We start from the raw sequence: 20362 nt of genomic DNA on the forward strand, positions 1-20362 counted from the left end.
TTCAGCTACATACACCGTAGATTTTTCTTTCAGTCTCAAAGCAAGCAGCTGGTTCTGGAAAAAAAAACATCAGGTGCTATGCACACACACAAAAATTCAATTCAAGATAGCGCCTATGTACTCTACTAAATACGCTATATGTCATCACTGCGATGAGATTCAAAATACACTGATTAGAACAACTGAGTGGGTCACTCTTGTGACAACGACCAGCTAATTTGCTGCGGCTGCTGCCCCGAGGGAGCCGCCACCACTCGTTTTTCGGTCCTTCCTGTCCCCGCCCCGTCGCACTGCAGCGGCCGCAACTGCAACTACAGCTGACACGCGCTCTCCTATTGAAAGCCGCTCGACGCGGCGGGACGCACCGTGCTCTTTTTCATCCAGCGGCCGTGCGAGTGGGCTTGGACTTGGAGCAGTGCTAATGCAAAGTGACCTTGATGATCGCAAGCCGCCCGTTGCATTTGCTAGTCATGAAGTTTTGTGAACTTTTAAACTTCGCAGGGTCTAGCTGTAGGAAGTAAAAATAATGACCCTGCAGCCTTACTACCCCAAAACAACAGACAGTGATGCAAGCCATACGTGCAAGTGCGAAGCAGCAAGAAATCAGGACAACTTCACACTACCACCACGTAAAGTGAGATGAAAAGTGGAAACATACCTGTGTCATTAGACACTTTCTTTTTGCTGTCAGATGGCCCACCATTAGTTCTGTCTAGCTGCTCCACCTGGCGAAGCTCACCAGTGATTGAGCCTGTAGATGCACCACTTTCTTTGCCCAAGTCACCTTTAGGATTGCTTGTACTTTCATGCTCATTGGGAGCAATGCTCTGGACCACAACAGGAACCTTATTTTGGTCAACTTTACTTCCTGTCTTGTCAGTAGTGATACCATATGGTGTACTCTTTCCATCATCGGTTTCCACATGTTGAATTCCCTTAGTGCTGATGCTCTGAGAAGTAACTACGGCTGGTAAAGTTGTGATTCCTTGTTCTTCAAGTTTTTTGGCCTCCTCATTTCGCTGAGTAGAAGCTGCCAGAACGCAAACTGCAAGAAGAGATACAAGCATAAAAGAAAAGTTGCATAAGTTGTTTGCATGTTTACACTTCTGATATTTCATTTTAGCAAAAAAGAAAATGTGCAGCTATATACCACAAAAAATAAGAGAGATCACTTTAAGGCAAGCGATTTCTGCAAAAACTGTGCATCAAATAAAGTGTGTAAGGAGAGTAAGGAATGTGTGGCTGATGTGATTAGGACTGCCAGACTTGTCATTAGCGTCATTAGTGACCGGCAACATCAGTTCAACAGCGATGTAATGGATGCTCATCTTCCAGAAATTGTTGAATGCGATTACTCATTCATGTCACCTATAGATATCACAATTGAAGGCATAGTTAAAAAAAAATTATTCAAAATCTGAAGATGTCATCATCTTCTGGTATTGACGATATCAATTCAAAAATATTAAAGAACACTGTTTATGTGTCTGGCAATATCCTGTTTCACATTTTTCGGCAGTCGTTCGCTACAGGAATGTTGCCTTTTGACTAGAAGATAGCGAAGGTAGCGCCAGTTCATAAAAGTGGTAGTAAAAGTTCACCTGGAAATTATTGCCCCATTTCCTTGACGTGCATATGTTGCAAGATGCTTGAGCATATCATAGCTTCTAACATTTATGCGCATCTAGAATCTCACAATTTCTTTTTCTCAAACCAGCACGGGTTCCGAAAGAGTCGTTCTTGCGAGACTCAACTCTTTGAGTTCACCACCGACCTACATTCTAACATGAACAGTAATCTACAGACAGATTGGTTATTTCTTGATTTTGCAAAAGCATTCGATCATGTTGCTCATTGTCGCTTGATATTAAAACTGTCATCACGAAAACTTGATTCACTCACGCTAACATGGCTCAGAAACTTCCTAACTAACCGCCAACAATTCACTATCGCCAACAATCACTCTTCATCACTCTGTTACGTTTCCTCTAGTGTACCACAAGGCAGTGTTCTTGGTCCCTTACTTTTCTTCATCTACATTAACGACCTGCCTGACAACTTATCCTCATGTATGCGTATATTTGCCAATGACAGCATTATCTATCGTCCCATTCGCAACAATAGCGATCATCTAACTCTTCAAAAAGACCTCGAGCATATATATAATTGAGTGGTGCAAAACATGGCAGATGACACTTAATGTTTCCAAATGCAAACTAATCGCCTTTAACCACAAACGTGATAACTTTAATAGCCAATACATAATTGATAATAGCATTGTAGAACCGCCCCGCCGCGGTGGTCTAGTGGCTAAGGTACTCGGCTGCTGACCCGCAGGGCGCGGGTTCGAATCCCGGCTGCGGCAGCTGCATTTCCGATGGAGGCGGAAATGTTGTAGGCCCGTGTGCTCAGATTTGGGTGCACGTTAAAGAACCCCAGGTGGTCTAAATTTCCGGAGCCCTCCACTACGGCGTCTCTCATAATCATATAGTGGTTTTGGGACGTTAAACCCCACATATCAATCAAATCAATTAATCATTGTAGAACGCACTGATCATTACAAATACGTAGGCATAAACTTAAATTCTACACTTTCGTGGTCCACACATCACTTCTATCTGTGCCAACACATCAAGATCATTAGGTTTTCTGTGTCGAAATCAATACAGTGCTCCCTCCGATGTGCGCAAACTGGCTTATCTTGCTCTAATCCGTCCTCAACTGGAGTTCGCATCTTCCATTTGGTCACCATATCAACAATACCTCATAGATAAGTTAGAATGTATACAGAATAGAGCTAGTCGATTCATAGCGCGTAATCACAGCTACCCGTCCAGCGTAACACAGATTAAACATAGCCTTGCACTCGAGCCACTGAAAATTCGCCGCAACATCTCACTTTTATCACGATTTCACCAACTCATCCACACCAGCATGATGCCATCTGTTCACATTAATCTAGCACATCGAACTTCGAGCAGACTACATAACACCTTTAGCTTATCACGCATGTACAGGAATACTAACGCTTTCAACCAGTCGGCTCTTCCACGAGCTATTCGTTTGTGAAATGATTTGCCAGATGATCTTGCGTCAGAACAAGACCACACAAAGTTCTATCATACTCTTAAAAAATACTTATGCACCAAAAACTGCTCTATCGCACCTTCATAATGATCAGTGTTTATAGGACTGTTGCCGATGTTTTTGCACTATTGCTAGGTTGTAGTTACTGTCACAGTAGTTTTTTCTGTATTTCACCTTCACATACTGTAACTCACTTTTCTAGTATGTATTTTGCTTACATGTTCATAAGTTGAACTGCATTTTCTATTAGATTCATTATTTGCCAATGTATGTGTAGATATTATGTATATATATATTTTTCTAACATATTATCTGTACCGCCCCCCTTACACAATGCCCCTCGAGGGCTCTGTAAGGTACTGTAAATAAAATAAAAATAAAAGATCCCGTGTTTGTCTCTTGGCCAGTTTGACCAAGGGTGCCTCGATGCGCACGCCCCCATTCAGGGTGCTACCATCTTTTGTGCTTTTTTTCTCCGCCATTGTAGTGCCTACAGCGTCTTCACCCAGCTGTAAGGCTCACGTACCACTTTGCTCGGCCAGGTATGCCTGGAAGGGGGGGGGGGAGTGATTGAGAACTTCATTTTGGTCCAAAGGCGGTAGAGACTGGACGGGACCAAAGGCCCCGCTAGCTCAGCCAGGTGGCTTCGCCCATGATTGATTTGTGGGGTTTAACTTCCCAAAACCACCATTTGATTATGAGAGACGCCGTAGTGGAGGGCTCCGGAAATTTCGACCACCTGGGGTTCTTTAACATGCACCCAAATCTGAGCACACGGGCCTACAATATTTCAGCCTCCATCGGAAATGCAGCCGCCGCAGCCGGGAATCGAACCCGCGACCTGCGGGTCAGCAGCCAAGTCAGGTGGCTTCGCCCAGGATGGTACCGGGAGGTGGAGTATCTTGGCGATTTCCCAGGCCCTCTGGACGGCCAGGAGTTGGTTGTCGAGCTCCGTGTTGCGCGTGGCAGCTTCCCAGGAGGTTTGGTCGGGTAGTTCTGACCCCGAGTTAAAGGGGCACAACCGAAGCATGTGTTCGAAATTACAGTACTCGTGATGACAGTGCAGGCAGTGGGGTGAGAAATCCGGGTCGAGTCTGTGCAGTATGGTTGGTGTGATGTACATTTGCATCTGTGTTGCCGAAATGTAACTGCTTGTCCTTTATTCAATTTAGGGTGCGGAAGAGGAAAAACTGTGCGCCCTAGTTTATGAACTATGGTGATCTCATGAAATGTAATCAATGGATCTTTGAAGTTCATACATCCCCGCTCGCTACCCCTCTGAGGGGGCCGCTCACCGCCGCGAATAGCTAGTTTGCACGCTAGCTGGTGAGCACTCTCGTTTGGATTGCAGGTCGGGCAAGACGAGAGATTAGCCATATGGGCCGGGAACCATGCAAAATGTGTCAGGGGAACATCCACTTCATTTTCCTGGGTAGGTACCTTATTCGTGATTTGAGCAGCCGTAGCAGAGACGAGGCCGGATGAGAATGACCGGATAGCTGTTCTTGAGTCCGAAAAGATGGTGACATCCCTTCTTCGTTTGTGAAGAGCGATCGCGATTGCGAGTACCTCGGCTTCGTGAGTGAATCTGGTCATCACCGTGGCAGAATTTACTAGGCATTCTTTCTCATTAACAAGAGTCACGACATATGCATACTTCTTCCAGAATTGGGCTGCATCGACAAAGAGGGCAGCTGAGCTTGAGCGCCCGATTTTCCTCATGATGGCCTCGGCTCTTGCTTATCGGCGCCCTTTGTTGTGCACCGGATGGACGTTCCTGAGAACCGGGTCGACACATATGGCCCCTCTTATCTCACCAGATATACTCCGTTTTTCTGGTGGCATAAAGAGGGGTTGTAGCCCAGCTTCTGGGAGGATCCTGGTGCCCACTTTGGTAAGTGACAATCGGCATAGCTGCGCTGTTCGTTGAGCTTCAAAGAGCTCCGTTGCTGTGTTATGCAGTCCGAGCTGTAGAGCCGCTCCCTGTTTGTGCTTTTCGGCAGATTTAGGACCTGCTTTAGCGCCGTCCTGATAAGGGTGTCAATCTTATTAAGTTCCTTCTTTGTCAGTTTTAGGAAAGATGCGGGGTAAATAATGTGGCTGAGGAGGAACGCATGGAAAGCTTTCATGAAATTATCTTTCTCCAGCCCCTCTCTCTTGTTGGCAACTCTGGTGATGACCCTACTGAAGCTGCGAGTGCTCTTCTCGAGACGTTTGAGTGCCTCAGCGTTGTTGTTGCTGTACTTTCCAATTGTCATGCCTAGAACCTTAACTGATTCACAGATGCGAATTGGTTTTCCACTTCTCGATCACAGACTAATAGGCTGCCCATAAACCTCCAAACCCCGCGTTGGAAAACGCTTGTGGAGGAGGAGTTCTGACTTATCAAGAGATAGCTCCATCCCCGTGCTCGTCCGAAAATCCTCCGTGACATCGAGTACTCATTGTAGATTGCACTCCAGCTTTCAAAAGGGCCCTTCGCGGATCATATGGTGATGTCGTCCGCGTATATTGCATGGCCAATGTCCGGAACGTCAGCGAGCTGCTGAGACAGGTTGTGCATTGCAATGTTGAATAAAAGTGGGGACAACACTGATCCTTGCGGTGTACCAACGTTACCCAGTGTGTACTCTTTGCTCTTGATTGGACAGATGGCTGGTTGTCACGTTCCTCAGTGCAACAACCGTTCGCGTTAAGCTAATAAGCCACTTCCTGCCACAGCAAAATCAGTATACAGCGGGAGCGATAATGGCGGCTGCCATAGCAGACAACGCAGATGTCTTCACTCTGAGCGGAGAAGTGAGCATCAAGGCGACAATGTGTCCCCACCCCCCTTATCACCCCGAGACCAATGGCCTCGTGAAACTTATCAACAGAGCAATAACGAACATGCTATCCATTTATGTTGATTTCAAGCACCAAAACTGGGACAAAGTGATTCCCCACATCACAAACGCATACTAGACCACGACGCATGGGATAGGACACTTTCCCTTTTTCCTGCTCTACACTGGCTTCCCTCCCAGCTGCCTAGACAAAATTAAGCCTTTTATGCGGGATGTGAAAACATCGGTTGCCGAGTCACTATGCCATGTTGAAGAAGTCCGTCGCATGACATCTGTAATACTCGAACGCCTCAGTGACGTTACACACTAATCCAAATATCCTACCTCTAACAAGGTGCTTCATTGGGCTGGTTGGTGCTGCATGGTAGACGAAGAAAGTGCTTAACAGCGCAAACGACAGGAGGGGATAGAAGAGACGAGAACAGAGCACTGAACTAAAAACCAAAGTTTATTGCAAACCAACTGCAATATTTAGCAAAACAGAATCTGCGCACAACCACACAACATTAGCAAAATCAGACATACATGTGCTGAACGGCCTATATTATCAAGAGTGAGTCATATCAGGCGACCTAGATATCGAAATTGACAGCCATAAAAAAAAAATCGAAGGTACGCTAACACAGGAAGCACCAAATTGTTGAATGTGGAAGGCTTCAGTAATCTCACGCTCGCACTGATTTTTATATCGCCCCATAATCACGTGAACACTTGTCAAAAATTGGCTGGCAGTCACACTTTTTACAATGGTCCGCCAAGTGGCTGGGAACGGAGCCTTTTAGGGAGTAAGCGTGCTCCCTCAAGCAATCATTAATGCATCGGCCTGTTTGGCCAATGTAACAGAACCCGCATATAAACAATATCTTGTATACAATCTCTAAAACACATTCAACATAGCGCGTAGCATGTTTGCTTCTTTCTTACGTCTTTCGCTATTAACTCTGCGACATAGCCCAGCGAGCTCGTTCTCATTTATTCTATCCTCTCCTGTCGTTTGCGCTGTTGAGCACTTTTTTCGTCTATCCTGCCTCTAGCATCACAAGCAATGGTCGTAGTGTTCTAGCAAAGACACAGCTGACACGCGTCATGTGCTTGAACGTTATCACCGTGAACCTTCTTAATGAATTGCCCTGTGGGTGTCTGTGGCAGGAGAAGTGAAACATATATCAAAGGGTAGAGGAAGAGGATGAAAATAAGATGAACTGGTTCACGAGTTGCTCTGTGAACTGCTGTTTGCTCTGCATTAATTCCCCATCCTGTAAGTAAACGCCTTCCATCGCCCCAATATTATATTAAACATACTCCTTGCTGAATTCTGCAGAAGAAACAACTATCTGAAGGAGCAGAGGCCTGGTTAAATTAGAGTATCTTCAGTGGTGAGAAGATGCAAACCAGAAAAGGAAATATGTTCCAGTAACACTAGTACCCTTCATGCCACGTTGATGGCCTCAATCAAGATGGTGCATATACTACCAAAGTAAATATTGTTGGCCGTGCAAACCATATTTTCACAGAATTTATAGTCAGTTTATAAATGAAAATGACAGTCTGCTTACCTAGATAACTTTTCAAACAGCTTGTGGCATAACCTCTTCAGTCCGTGAGTACCCAAATGGGTACATTTGAAAAACGCGCGCTATGCTCCTATAGTCGAAGACTGCTAGGCGAAAATGGGTTCTTCTGGACGCGGAAGCATCAGTTAACAAAATCCCCACGAGATGTCGTCGCAGGTTCATGTATGCTCTCGCAATACAGACAAGTATGGCGGCGTCACGGAAAGAAAGCGCGCGCAAGCGACCAGGTGAGTTTAACTTTTTTTCATTCATTAAATACTACATATGTGTTCTTAAATATTGTATATTAACGTTCAGGATATATTAGAGAAGGAGCATAGAAAGTTTCAGCCTGTTCCTACGTCTTGCCTTAGAGATAGCGCAACTTATTTACAACTGTACCCAATTGGGTACTTCAGATCGTTACGTTGAAAATAAATTTGACTCTGTTGATTGTTACAGGCAAGTTACTCAGCGATGAGGAGACTCAAGAGCTACTCTTTCAGAGCGACATTGACTTGTCTGATGATGACGACGTTCTGGATGAGCCACGCAGCAGCAGTGAATGCTCAGGTAGCAGCAGTGACGATGATGATGAAGTTGAAGATGACACGCCAGCTAGCCACAATGTTCAAGGTCGTGGCCCCATTTGGAAAGCGGCAGAGTGCGTGCTCCGTTTCAGTTATTTGTTTTGAAGATAACAGCATTATTTGACTGCAGCCTATTGAGTTTACCTTGTGACTGGTACTTTTTATTGCAGCTTCCCTCTCAGGTGCACTTCGGACTCTGCGCCGTGCCAAGTCCACTCAAGGTTTCCTATGTCTCCGTTTGCCTACTTTGCGAAGTATTTTCCGGAACCCTTTTGGAAGCTCTGCGCAGAACAAACAAATCTCTATTCTGTTCAGATGCGTGACCACAGGTCAGTGCGAACATCGCCGGCAGAAATGAAAAAACTTGCCGGAATACACATGCTAATGAGCCTTCTCGGACTCCCAAGAGCAAGACTCTGCTGGTCCCGCATATCGGCTGTGCCTCTTGTCACAGAAACCATGACATGCGACCGATTCTTCGAGTTACGTGGTATGCTGCACTTCGTGGACCTCAGCCAAACAACCGATGCAGAAACTGAAAAGTTGTTCAGAGCGGAACCCATCATCGAGTCATTTCGAAAAGCGTGCCTCGAGCTACCGCGTCCAAAAGCAGTATCTGTCGACGAACAAATGATTCCATTCAGCGGACGTTGTCCTGCCCGACAATACGTGCCCAGTAAACCAAATCCCGTCGGCCTTAAGAACTTTGTTTTGTCCAGTTCTGATGGACTTGTGTTAGATTTCGTCATCTACACAGGTAAAGGAACTGTTTCTGAAGCCGATACGAAGTGAGTGAGTATGAACTTTATTAAGGTCCTGAGAGGAAAGAAAGCGGTGCCGAAAGCCCCGCCATCAATCCGGCGGCTCCACCCAGGTCGGGACCGGTAGACAGAGTCTCTCGGCGACGGCCCGGGCCCTCTGGACAGCCTTGAGCTGGGCGATGAGCTCTGTGCTTCGAAGGGCGGAGTCCCAGGAGGACTGGTCAGAAAATTCTGTACCCACGTTGGCAGGGCACAACCAGAGCATGTGGTCGAAATTGTTATACTCGTTTCCACAGTGTGGACATGCAGTGGAAAAGTCCGGATTAATCCTGCTTAGTGTCGTTGGTGTGATGTATGTACGTGTCTGCAATTGTCTGTAAGTGATTGCTTGTGCTCTGTTCAGATCTCTGTGAGGAGGAGGAAAAGTTCGACGTTCTAATCTATGATGTGAGGTGAGTTCGTGATATGATACAAGTGGGTCTTTGTAATCGAGGTTCCTGCAGGCTGCATTTAAGCGAGGGGGCGAACCACTGACGCGGAAAGTGAGCTCTCGCGCCAGTGTGTGTGCCCGCTCGTTTGGGTTGCCAGCAAAGCCGGAAATGTTTCCCATGTGGGCTGGGAACCATGCGATGTGTGTAGACCGAAAGTTTTCCTCCTTCGTCTCGTGGTTGAAAAGCCTGTTAACGACCGCAGCTGCCTTCGAAGAGACTAGGGCCGCCGAAAAAGTTCTTATAGCTGTTCTAGAGTCCGAGTAAATGACAGAGGCTTCAGTGCAGCTTCGAAGGGCTAGCGCAATGGCCATTTCCTCTGCTTCGTGGGTGAAGTTGGTAACTACCGTGGCTGCGTTGACGAGCGAGCCGTGGGCGTCCACCACAGAGACTGCATAGGCACCTCGATTCCAATATTTTGCGGCATCAACGAAGAGGACCTGCGTATCGTTGCACATGATCTTGGCGAGTATTGCCTTGGCTCTCGCTTTTCTTCGTCCTTCATTGTGGGTTGGGTGTATGTTTCTGGGAATCGGGTCAACTGTTATCGCTTTCTTGGCTTGTGTGCAAAGTTGGGACTTTTCTGGCGGCATGAAGAAAGGCTGAAGACCGGCTTCAAACAATATCTCGTTGCCCGCCTTTGAGAGTGAGAGCCGACTAATCTGTGCATGCCGCTGTGCCTCAAAGAGTTCGGTAGCTGTATTATGCAGGCCCAATTGTAAGAGTCGTTCCGTACTAGTGTTGCGAGGGAGGCTCAGGACCCTTTTCAATCCTGTTCGAATTAATGTATCAATTTTGTTGAGCTCTGTCTTCTTCCAGTTGAGGAAGGGGGCGGCGTAAGTCACGTGGCTGATGAGAAAGGCGTGAAATGCTTTCATGAGGTTGTCCTCTTTCAGACCAGCCATTCTATTGTTGACCCTTGATAATACCCTGGTGAAGTTGAAGACACTTTTCTCTATACGTTTGAGGGCCTCCGCGTTGTCACCGCTGTAAGCACCAACTACCATGCCCAGGACCTTGATTGTGTTACATATTGGGATACTACCTCCGTCCTTGGTGTGTAGGTGAACGGGGAGGGAGCTAAGGAGCTGTCCCTTTCTGGGGCCGTGTTTACACAGAAGGAGCTCTGATTTGCTCGTAGATAGCTTCAGCCCCGTATTTTGTAGGAAAGCTTGTGTGGTGTCTAGGGCATGTTGTAGGTTCTGCTCCAGGGAGCCTAGTGGGCCACTTGTGGACCAGATGGTAATGTCATCTGCGTAAATCACGTGTCCTACCCCATGAACTTTCGAGAGTCGGTTCGCCAGATCGTGCATTGCGATGTTGAAAAGAAGTGGCGAAAGCACTGACCCTTGGGGGGTGCCGACGTTTCCCAGCTTGTGCTTACGGCTTCTGATTTGTCCGATGTTTATGGTAGCCGTACGGTCCGCCAAAAACGATCTGACATAGTTGTGAAATTTTTCTCCGAGATGTAAACTGGAGATTTCGTTGAGGATATGTTCGTGCCTGACCGTATCGAAGGCCTTCGTTATGTCGAGCGCCAGGATGCCCTTTACGTCCCGTGATTTATTGTCTATCACAGCACTCCTGATAAGGAGCATGGCATCTTGTGTTGATAGTGATTTTCGGAATCCTATGAGATTGTGGCGAAAAAGGCTGTTTGCTTCGATGTGCTCTGCAATTCTATTGTGAATGACATGTTCGGCGACCTTTCCGAGGCACGAAGTAAGGGATATTGGTCTCAAGTTCTCGGCATGGAGCGGTTTTCCGGGTTTGGGGATGAGAATTATATTGGCAGTTCGCCATTCATCCGGTACGCGGCCCGCCGTCCATACCTCGTTTATTTTCTTTGTAATGATTTGTATGGCTTGGTTATCTAAGTTTCTGAGAAGTTTGTTAGTTAATCCGTCTGGACCAGGGGCCGAGCGGCCGTTAAGGCCATGAAGGGCGTGCACAATCTCTGAGACCTCGAATGGACGATCCAGTGAGCGTTGAGGTGTCCCCTTGTACTTGCATGCCGGGTCGTCCCAGGGGACTGATTTGCTTTCTGTCGGCAGGTATATGTCTGCCAGGGTGTTAGCAAAGTCCTGAGGACTAGTGCCTTCAATCGTGTGCAGGTGGACGAGTCTGTCGAGCATTATTCGAGCATTGCTCTTGGTCGGTTTGTTGCTGTCGGCGAATAGGTTTTTGAGGAGGCTCCACTTGCTTCCCCGTCTCATTTTACCATCCGCCTCATTACAAACCTCATCCCATTGTTGCGCACTCAGCTCTCTGGAATGTTCTTCGATTTTTTTGTTTATTTCCCTTAGTTTAGATCGCAGCCTCCTGTTTAGCTTCTGCTTTTCCCATCGTCGTCTTAGCGCATTCTTCGCCTCCAGGAGGTGTGCGAGTCTGGAGTCCATGACTGGAACCTCCAGGTCCAAGGTTATTTCTTTAGTGGCTTTTGCCACCGTACTTTTCAGATTTTCCAGAAGCTCTTCAAAGGTTTCCCCTTGGCTGTCCTCGCTACCCCTTATTCTTCGGAAAAGGTCCCAGTCGACGTATCTGTACGTCTTAGGTGGAGCGGGTGTGATACGGACGTTGATTTCTAAGATGAAATGGTCGCTGCCAAGGTCCTCTTGCAGATTGTCCCATGACCCTTCCGCGTTTCCGAGGAACGTCAGGTCGGGGGTGGTGTCTCGCTGAACAGAATTGCCTCTGCGTGTCGGAAACCTTGAGTCCGTGATTAACTTCAAGTTGAGGTTGTTTGCACACTCCGCAAGGTTAAGACCTTTCCTGTCATTGGTACTGTAGCCCCAAACGTTGTTGTGCGCATTGAAGTCGCCGGCAACGATCAACGGCCGGTCCTTGGCTTGCGACACCGCCGATGACAGGAGTTTGGTAAAGTTCCTGAGTCGGTCGGTCGGAGAACTGTATACGTTCAGTATGTAAAGGTGAGCTTTAAGAGTGCGACTCGGAATGATTTCTGTTATCATGGATTCCAGGCCTTTCTTGTATGTCGGGGTGTCCCTTTCCATAAAGCTGATGTCCTTACGGATGAGGGTGGCAATGCCCCTGGCTTGTTTGAAGTCGGGGTCCAGGGTTGGCCTGGAAACCCTGTACCCCGAAAAGGACATGTTTTGAAGGTACTTTTCCGCCCCGCACTCCTGTAAAATGATGACATGTGGTTTTTCTTTACATGATCGTACTAATTGCGTTAGGTTAGCTTTCTTTTTGTTGAATGAATTACAGTTCCATTGCCAGATCTTGAAAAATTGTGGTGTGCTATCCATGGTGCTGACTTGGCATGACCCCCTGTGTGTTCGCTTCACCTATTGGACCTGGTGGCTGAGGGGATGTCGGCAGCGCAGGTTGGGGTCCCTGGGAAGACATGGACCCCGGGTCCGGCGTGGGAATTCTTCTCGTGGCTCTGGGTTGAGCAATTGGTCTTTCCAGACGATCGAGTCTACCGCAAATTTGTATGAGTGCCTCTTTAATGTCGGCAATTGCTGATTGGAATTTACTGAACTTACTCTTCGTCTTGCGGTGCTTTTTGGCTTTGTTGTCACTAGCTAAGGCGTTAGAAGGAGCTTCGCTGACGTCGGACATAAAGTCGTCTACGTCTGATGTGTCGTCATCTGTCTCGGTGTTTACGGCTCTGCGTTTATTTGGGCTACATGATGCGACCACAGATCCTGATGATTGAGGGATGGGTGGCGGTGTGTCTTTTAGGATACGTCCTTCTAGCCTGGCGAGAGTTGCCTTCAGTTCAGCTAGTTCCTGTTTGAGTGCTTTGTTTTCCCGTTCTAATGTGTGTATTCGTGGATCTGCCACATGCTCTGGCTGTACCTTACCTTGCTTTGAAGTTGTCGGTGTTGTCGGTGCAGAGCCGCTGTCGCGAACCATGTCGGCCCAGGTCATTTTCTTGCCAGGACATCTCGACCAGGATCGGCCCCTGGAGCAAGAGCGCCCGCTGGATTGAGAGTGCGCTGTGGAACGGGAGCGCCGTCTGGAACGGGTGCGCCGTCTGGAACGGGAGCGTCCTCTGGAACGGGAGCGTCCTCTGGAACGGGAACGCCCTCTGGAGCTGGAGCGCCGCTTGGGAGTGGAACCATCTGCCATCTCCGGTTGCATGTCCGCGAGGTCGTTAACCTCGTCAGCGTTGGCTTCTTTCTCGGAGCGGTGGCGTCTTTGTCTTCGGCGTCGTCGCACGACATATGGGATGTGGTATCTTTTGCTGCAGCAACGGTCACCTGTTGGGTGATCACCTTCACAGAGCTTGCATTTCGGAGTGCAACGGTGGGCTTCTGCAGCATCGTTTGAGAGTGCGTCTCCGCAGTTGTGGCATTTACTTTTCTCTGCCTTGCTCTGGTGGCATACGTCGGCCCGGTGCCCGACTCGGCCGCAGGCGTGACAAACATCGACTTGGCGTTTGTAAAGGGAACACGGCACTAAGGCCGTTCCGCACATGACGTTATTGGGAACTCGAAGCCCATCAAAGAGTATCACAACAACGTGCGTGTTTTTGATTCTCTTGACTTCAATGGCGGTCGGGTTTCGTTGGTTGACAATCATGCCTCTGAGGGTGTGCTCTTCTATCGAGGGGTCAACATTCCTGATGACGCCTTTACAAGTGTTTTCCGGGGCGGCTAAGTAGGCAGAAACATCAAATGCGCCGACTTTCGTGTGAAGTTTCTGAATTCCAGCGTATGCGACTGCGTTGGATCTGACCGGAGTCGAAATAACAAGAATATTCTGTACCTTGTTGGGGCAGACTGTATCTTCCGATGCTTCTTGGTCAGTGAGCCCAGCTGCCATAGTCAGAGCTCTCGACAGCAGTACCATGTCCGTCTTCGAAACGTCAAGCCCTCCGCGGGGCCGTACAATGACCTTTATCTGGTCTCTCGGCAGCCGAGGGAGTCGCGAAGCGGCTACAACCTTCTGCACTGTTGAGAGGGAGCGAGCGTTGAAACCATGCTTCTTTGCTGTGTTTGCCGTAGACTTTGCAGCGGTAGCAGACGCTGCGTTCCTTGCCGGATCTCGTTTCCGCCGGGCGCCAAGGGCGGTGGTCCACCCCGCTCCGTCGAAATCTTCCGGAGTGATATCCATGCCTTCAACTGTCACCATCTCGGGCATCCTCGCTGCCTAGTCAGGTGCGGCAGGGGCCTGACGAGGCCCGGCGCTGCCTCGAAGTGAACCCTAGCTCCGTGCTCGTAGCCGAGTGGTTAGTCCTAGAGACGCGTCCCTCGCTTCGCACACTTGAAGTTCAAAAACTCGCCGAAAAGTTCACTCACCCCAACGAGAACGATGTCGTGAGATAGCTTGCACAAAACTGGTTTAGGAAAGTCCAATGGGTCGGTGGAGAACACAAGAAAGATGTCCGAAAACATTTAAAGAAGCGGGAGCAGACGCGGCCACGTCTGCACTCCCGGACGCCACCTAACGGACCTCCAAGCCGATACGAAAGAACTTGGTCTTGGCGGGGCAATAGTGAAGCGTCTTCTGCATACAGTGCCGGAAGAACAACCAGCTCATGTGTTCACAGACCGTTTTTTTACAGGTTTGAAGCTTGCCGAATACCTTCTCCGAAGGAATGCACATCTTACCGGTACAATTATGGCAAACAGAACTGGAGGTGCGGCACCAAAGCTTCCAAACGAAAAGAACATGAAACGAGGCGAATCATGCTGCGTTGTCCGCACTGATGGAGAAATGTGTCTCACGAAGTGGAAGGATCGAAAATCAGTCATGATTCTTTCGACTGCCTGCGGCATCACTCCAGAAGGCACTTGCAGAAGATGGTCGAAGGAAGAGAGGAAGAAAGTAGATGTGCCACAGTCGCACTGCATCAAAATATACAACAAAAACATGGGCGGTGTTGATCTTGCGGACAGATATGTGTCCTATTACAGGACAAAAATACGTACGAAGAAGTGGACCATTAGGGTATTTGCCCACTTTCTAGACCTAGCGGTTGCAAATGCCTGGATTGAATACAGGAATGACTGCAAACTCATGGACGTTGCAGCAAAAGATATTCTTGATCAATTCGAGTTTAAGAACCGAGTTGCGGAAACGCTAATTCGCGCCCACGTCGACGAAATGCAAGAAGCCGTAAACGAAGTAGAGCAGGATCTTGAAATTGGCGAGACTGCTGCACTCCCTAAACGTACCAAGGTGACTTCCATGCCGCCAAGTGAGGTCCGATTGGACAAGTACGGGCATTTTCCAGAGCATGTGCCCTTAAAGTCTCAGATGAGATGCCACAATCAAGGTTGCAGCGGAAAAACACACATTAGATGCACTAAATGTGACCTGTTTCTTTGCCTTCGCAACAGAAACTGCTTTCTTGACTTTCACTCATGTTAGGCCTGTTGTACCCAAATGGGTACAGCTAATTTCTCGTCTGAAATTACAGTTTTCGTTTTTTCTTCTTCAGAAAAGTGTTTCGGGGCTTTCAAATGGTTGCAATAAAGAGTTTATAAGAGTTTACCCTGGCTAGTTTTTCCTCAGATCTGAAGAGGTTAAACTATAGTAGTTTTTCACAGGACTAACTCCTTCATTATATGAAATAACTGGTCAAAACAGAGATATGATTGTACTATGAGAGGGGTACAAAAGCAGCAGTGCACACAATTACTTTTCTAATGTTTCCAGATAACCGGTACAGTTTAGATGTGCAAATATGCATGTAACCTTACAAGCTTTGTTTTGTTTAGAAAAATAGCTACAGCTACAAAAGAAGTTGCCTGCAGATGGCTACTCAATTTTAAGTGGACTAGTGGGGAGTAGTGCGGCTTGCCCAAATACTGTGGCACACCCAAGGAGTTTGTGCACATTAAGGAGGGACCAATTTTGATTTCACCTAATATATGGCCTCACTGTTGAAATTTCAGGCTATGCCACTACAGCCCTATTTACGATGTGGTGTTTCATTCCTGTTGTGCAAATGCTACTAAGCACAAGCACATAACAGTTGGTTTTTCTTGAAATTGCACAATTCTTTTGCTGAATGGAAAAATCATCACTATTTTATTTCATTATACTACATTGAATTTGAAATAAAATTTTCAAGTACTACAGTTGTATAGTTAATTGTATCACTTAATGTAGACAGTTGTCATGGATGTTATCAAGAGTTTTTCTGTATGAAAAACTGCTCTTGATGTTCGAGGGTTTCTGTCATCAATGAGTGATATATATACATTTTCTTGATGGACTTTGCCAGCACATTTGCCCCATCAAACGACTATCACAAATTCACCAGGCATGACGTATGTTTCACTATTAAGTCAGGCCACCTGCATCATTATATAGTCCAGACGTTACACACACACACAGAATGCCCCCCCCCCCCCCCCCCCTGAGCTTATGATCACAATTTCACTGTATGTTCTAATAGCCGAAATATAAGGTACTAAACACACTCAGAGTAAAAGAGTAACTACAATGACTACTCAACACATTCACTAGTTCCCTGTCTCCAAAACTTCCGCTTTACGAAACTTCAGGAACAAACTAGGATACTCTGTGCCTCACCCTTTACATGTTAGCACAATCTCTCTTTTCCTTGCCCTTCATTTATCGAGAAACTTTTCCACATCTCAACGCAACCCAGGCCAGAACACTATTTTAGTTGATTCCATTACAGGTCACCTCACTCCTATGTGCCTCTTGGCATGACACTTCTCCAACATTGCTATCCTATACTTTGCCGGCACCCTCAATTGTGTACAGTCTCTCCCTTTGTTTACAAACTCTCTGTATACCACACTTTTATTCACTATGTATGGAACACCTGCTCTCATTCCTTCATGCATTGGTCTACTTCAAGTCCTATATACAGCATACTTCAGTGTCTCCTCATACTTTTGCTCCTGACCGAAACCAGCTGTCGACATGCCTAATTATTCCAATATTGCAGTCGTGTTTAGCTTCTGTCCTTCCTCTTTTTACCTACCATCTCCTTCGAAACTATTGCCCCCCTATTTTCCTTTTCTGCACTTTCTATACCACCGCTTATGCGTGTACTTGTCTCTGCTGTTACTAGAACACAATCACGATGAACCAGCTCACCCAAAATTAAGCACTTGTTGGCACTTTCCTTTGTCTTAGTGGCTAATCCACTGCTCTTACGCCTTTCCCATTTCCTAACACTACATCATATAAACGCTCATCTACACACAGTGCATGAACAAACCCTGTGTAGTACAGTGTATCTAACGTTATCCTCGCCTCTGGCAAACATCTTTCGGACTCATCTACCAGCACAACGCATGATGTCCATCCGGTAAACACTCTGTCGTCTACCAAACGCCTTCAGACAAACATTGCAACAGCCCCAGTGTCTCGAAGTACTGATACAGGTTTATTGTTCACTGTCTCTTCGAAAATCAGCATTTTGCTCATATCTAGGCCAGCTGCAGTCACCGCTGCACTTAGTATATTTGATGCGTTTCTTTTTTCCATGTCACTTTTATCTACTTCTCCATGAGTTAGTATCGCTGCTGCTTGATGGGGTTTCTGCCTACATTCCTGTCTTGTGACCCCACATACTGCATATCTGGCAATAACCACTTTCCTGTTGTGCACAACCTCCAAATCGACAGTTACGGGCTTAACAAAAGTGATTACAAAGGAATCAATGATGCTGCTGCCTATGCCCATTATTTCCGGGTTTGAAGCTCACCTCCTCTTCCTATTCTCTGACCCTGTCTTTTTATCATTTAAATTTCTGAACCCCTGTGCTTCTATGTATTGGTCAGAGCGGTCCGCTACTTCATCAAGTGATTCTAGCTTCCTTTCCTTTAGAAAGATGCACAACTTCGGGCGACAACAAGCAAGGAATTGCTCTCTAACCATGCAGTCACGCACACCTTCATACGTTTTAGGCGTTTAAGCCATATCCATCCATCTGTCAAAATAGACAAATGGCTCACAAACTGCTTTCCTGTTTCATCGTCTTCGCGTTTGCATTTTCAAAATCTTTCACGGAATCCTTCAACATTCAGTCTAAACCAGTGAAGTCGCGCTTTCTTGACTTTTTCAGAGCCCACCGACTTGAAAGCGGGCATTCTTTCAAATATTCTCAAAGCCTCGCTAACCTAACGCAGACTAAGTGCCGTAGCCCACTCACTTTTAGCCCATCCTTGTCCCAAAAAACTCTTACAAATCAATGTAGATAAGCATGCAGATCATCCCTTCTGTCATCAATGGGGGCCATTAGCCTGTGCGGACAAACTCTCTTCGCTCTAGAAATCTCTTGTTCACCGGAACCAGATAATCTGATGTCATCGTCTCTCGTGCAAGACGCGTCTGCTAAACGCAATTTTAGAAGTATCTCCTTCTCAACTTCACGCGTCTTACGAGCTTTCTTTTCCATGCGCTCAAACAACATAAGTTACTCCTCTCGGCTGAACCTCAACGCCGTTGCAATTCCCAACAATTTTTCGTAGTCCATGCTCCTGTGATGTGAGAGACCAATTAGCAAGGATAATTAATCCTCGCAGGCTCACCAATATTTTGTCATGGTCTTTAGATGTTAAGCACGACACAAGAACAGAAGAAGATGAAACATTTTTATGAGGAAAAGAAAACAATCATAAAAAATCTAAGCAGCAGAATACATTATAAATTACACTATAACAGTCCCTTACACACTATATACACAACCTAGAAAGATACAGTAGAGGTGCAAGGCCTGATGTAGTTGCAGCTACTGTGTCGAGTCGTCAAGGTTCGCCGGGTCTATGAAGTTCGTTGCGCCACCGGTGCACGGCCGTCGGCTACACCGTTGGGTCCCTGCAGTATCACGTGACTGCAGCGTTTGGTCCCCGCAGTGGCTGTACCACTCTTCTTGTGATGTACACTCTACGGAGTGAAGCCGTGGTACACCTTTCGTGTCCTCACAAGGATGACGTCGCTCAGCCGAGCTCCTCTCCTGGTTGCACGCCAAAGCTCACAGGGAATTGCCGAGAAGGCAGGGGCACTTGGCCATGAGCTATGCTGGCGGCCTTCCGTCAAATGCCGTGCCGCTGCCACCGCACGTCTGCCTCTTACGTTCCAAGCCCCCTCTCCTGCTCCTCTTCTCTCTGCCGGCCATGTCGCCTCTCATGCACTTTCTTTAACTTCTTTTTCCTTGTGTTCTTTTTTTTTCACCCTACTTCAATGTATGGTCTCCTTCTTCCTTTATTTGTTCTATTGATATTGTTCTTTTCTCTCATTTCTTCGTCTTCTTCTCCCTCTTCTATTACCAGGTGACATGCTCACGACAACAGTAATAATATAAAGGAGCACACTAATCAAAATATGCTGTCTCAGGCTATTGGCCAATGGCAGTTCTCATTGAAAATCTGCCTAATCCAGAAAAAGAGGGCAGCGGCTGGCCCACTTCATATATTCCAACATAACTGTTTTTCGGTTACCAAGGCTACATGCAAAGCAGAGTTAACATTATGATAAGCAGACCTGACCCTGAGCACTAAAGAATTAATATTTCTGGAAGGACCGCACGCAGTGGCTGCCATAATTTCACTTGTTCTGTTAATCTCCATTTCTCTTCACACTGCTAGGTTCTGTTATGGTTAGCCATCATATTTACTGATCAGGGCCTGTGGCGACCCTATTTCATGTACATATTTTGAGATTTTTTTTTGCAATAAACCTTATGCTTTAAGGAAGCACCTGTCATTTGTTCACCTTCCTCATAGTTTTTTTTTTTTGCACTTTATCCTTGTTTACCGCTGAAACTGAATTGGATCTTATAGCAGCACAGGTTTAATATAGTTTGTGACACAATCTTTTTTGTTTTGTACTAAATACTTCTTACACAAAAATGCAATAGCAGTATATTGTATACCTTCTCGCCCAATTTCGGCAAGGACCCATTTAGCTGACACATTGACATATGAGGGCTGTGACTTGGCAATGGATAAAGAAGTCAGCATGCCTTTCGGTTATCTCACCATCCATTTCACATGAGCAATAGCCCAAAAGGAGTCACCAAAAACACACACAAAAGCGTTAAGCCCTACCAATAGATTGATACCACTTTTAATCATG

At 46.7% G+C, this 20362-nt stretch overlaps 1 protein-coding gene across 3 annotated transcripts in view; it reads right to left on the reverse strand.

Moving 5' to 3' along the window:
• Nucleotides 1-20362, reverse strand: part of LOC119187514 (uncharacterized) — a 69107-nt gene that overhangs the window by 42019 nt on the left and 6726 nt on the right. For all 3 annotated transcript variants that reach the window (XR_005111865.2, XM_037435654.2, XM_037435651.2), the window contains exon 2: nucleotides 659-1045. Coding sequence is in view for 2 of the 3 variants with exons in the window: in XM_037435654.2 (XP_037291551.2) it covers nucleotides 659-1045 (387 nt within the window). In the remaining variant the exon portion in view is untranslated. The remainder of the gene's footprint in view (nucleotides 1-658; nucleotides 1046-20362) is intronic.

This window comes from Rhipicephalus microplus, chromosome X (assembly GCF_043290135.1).
Source record: "Rhipicephalus microplus isolate Deutch F79 chromosome X, USDA_Rmic, whole genome shotgun sequence".
Classification (NCBI taxonomy): Eukaryota; Metazoa; Arthropoda; class Arachnida; order Ixodida; family Ixodidae; genus Rhipicephalus; species Rhipicephalus microplus.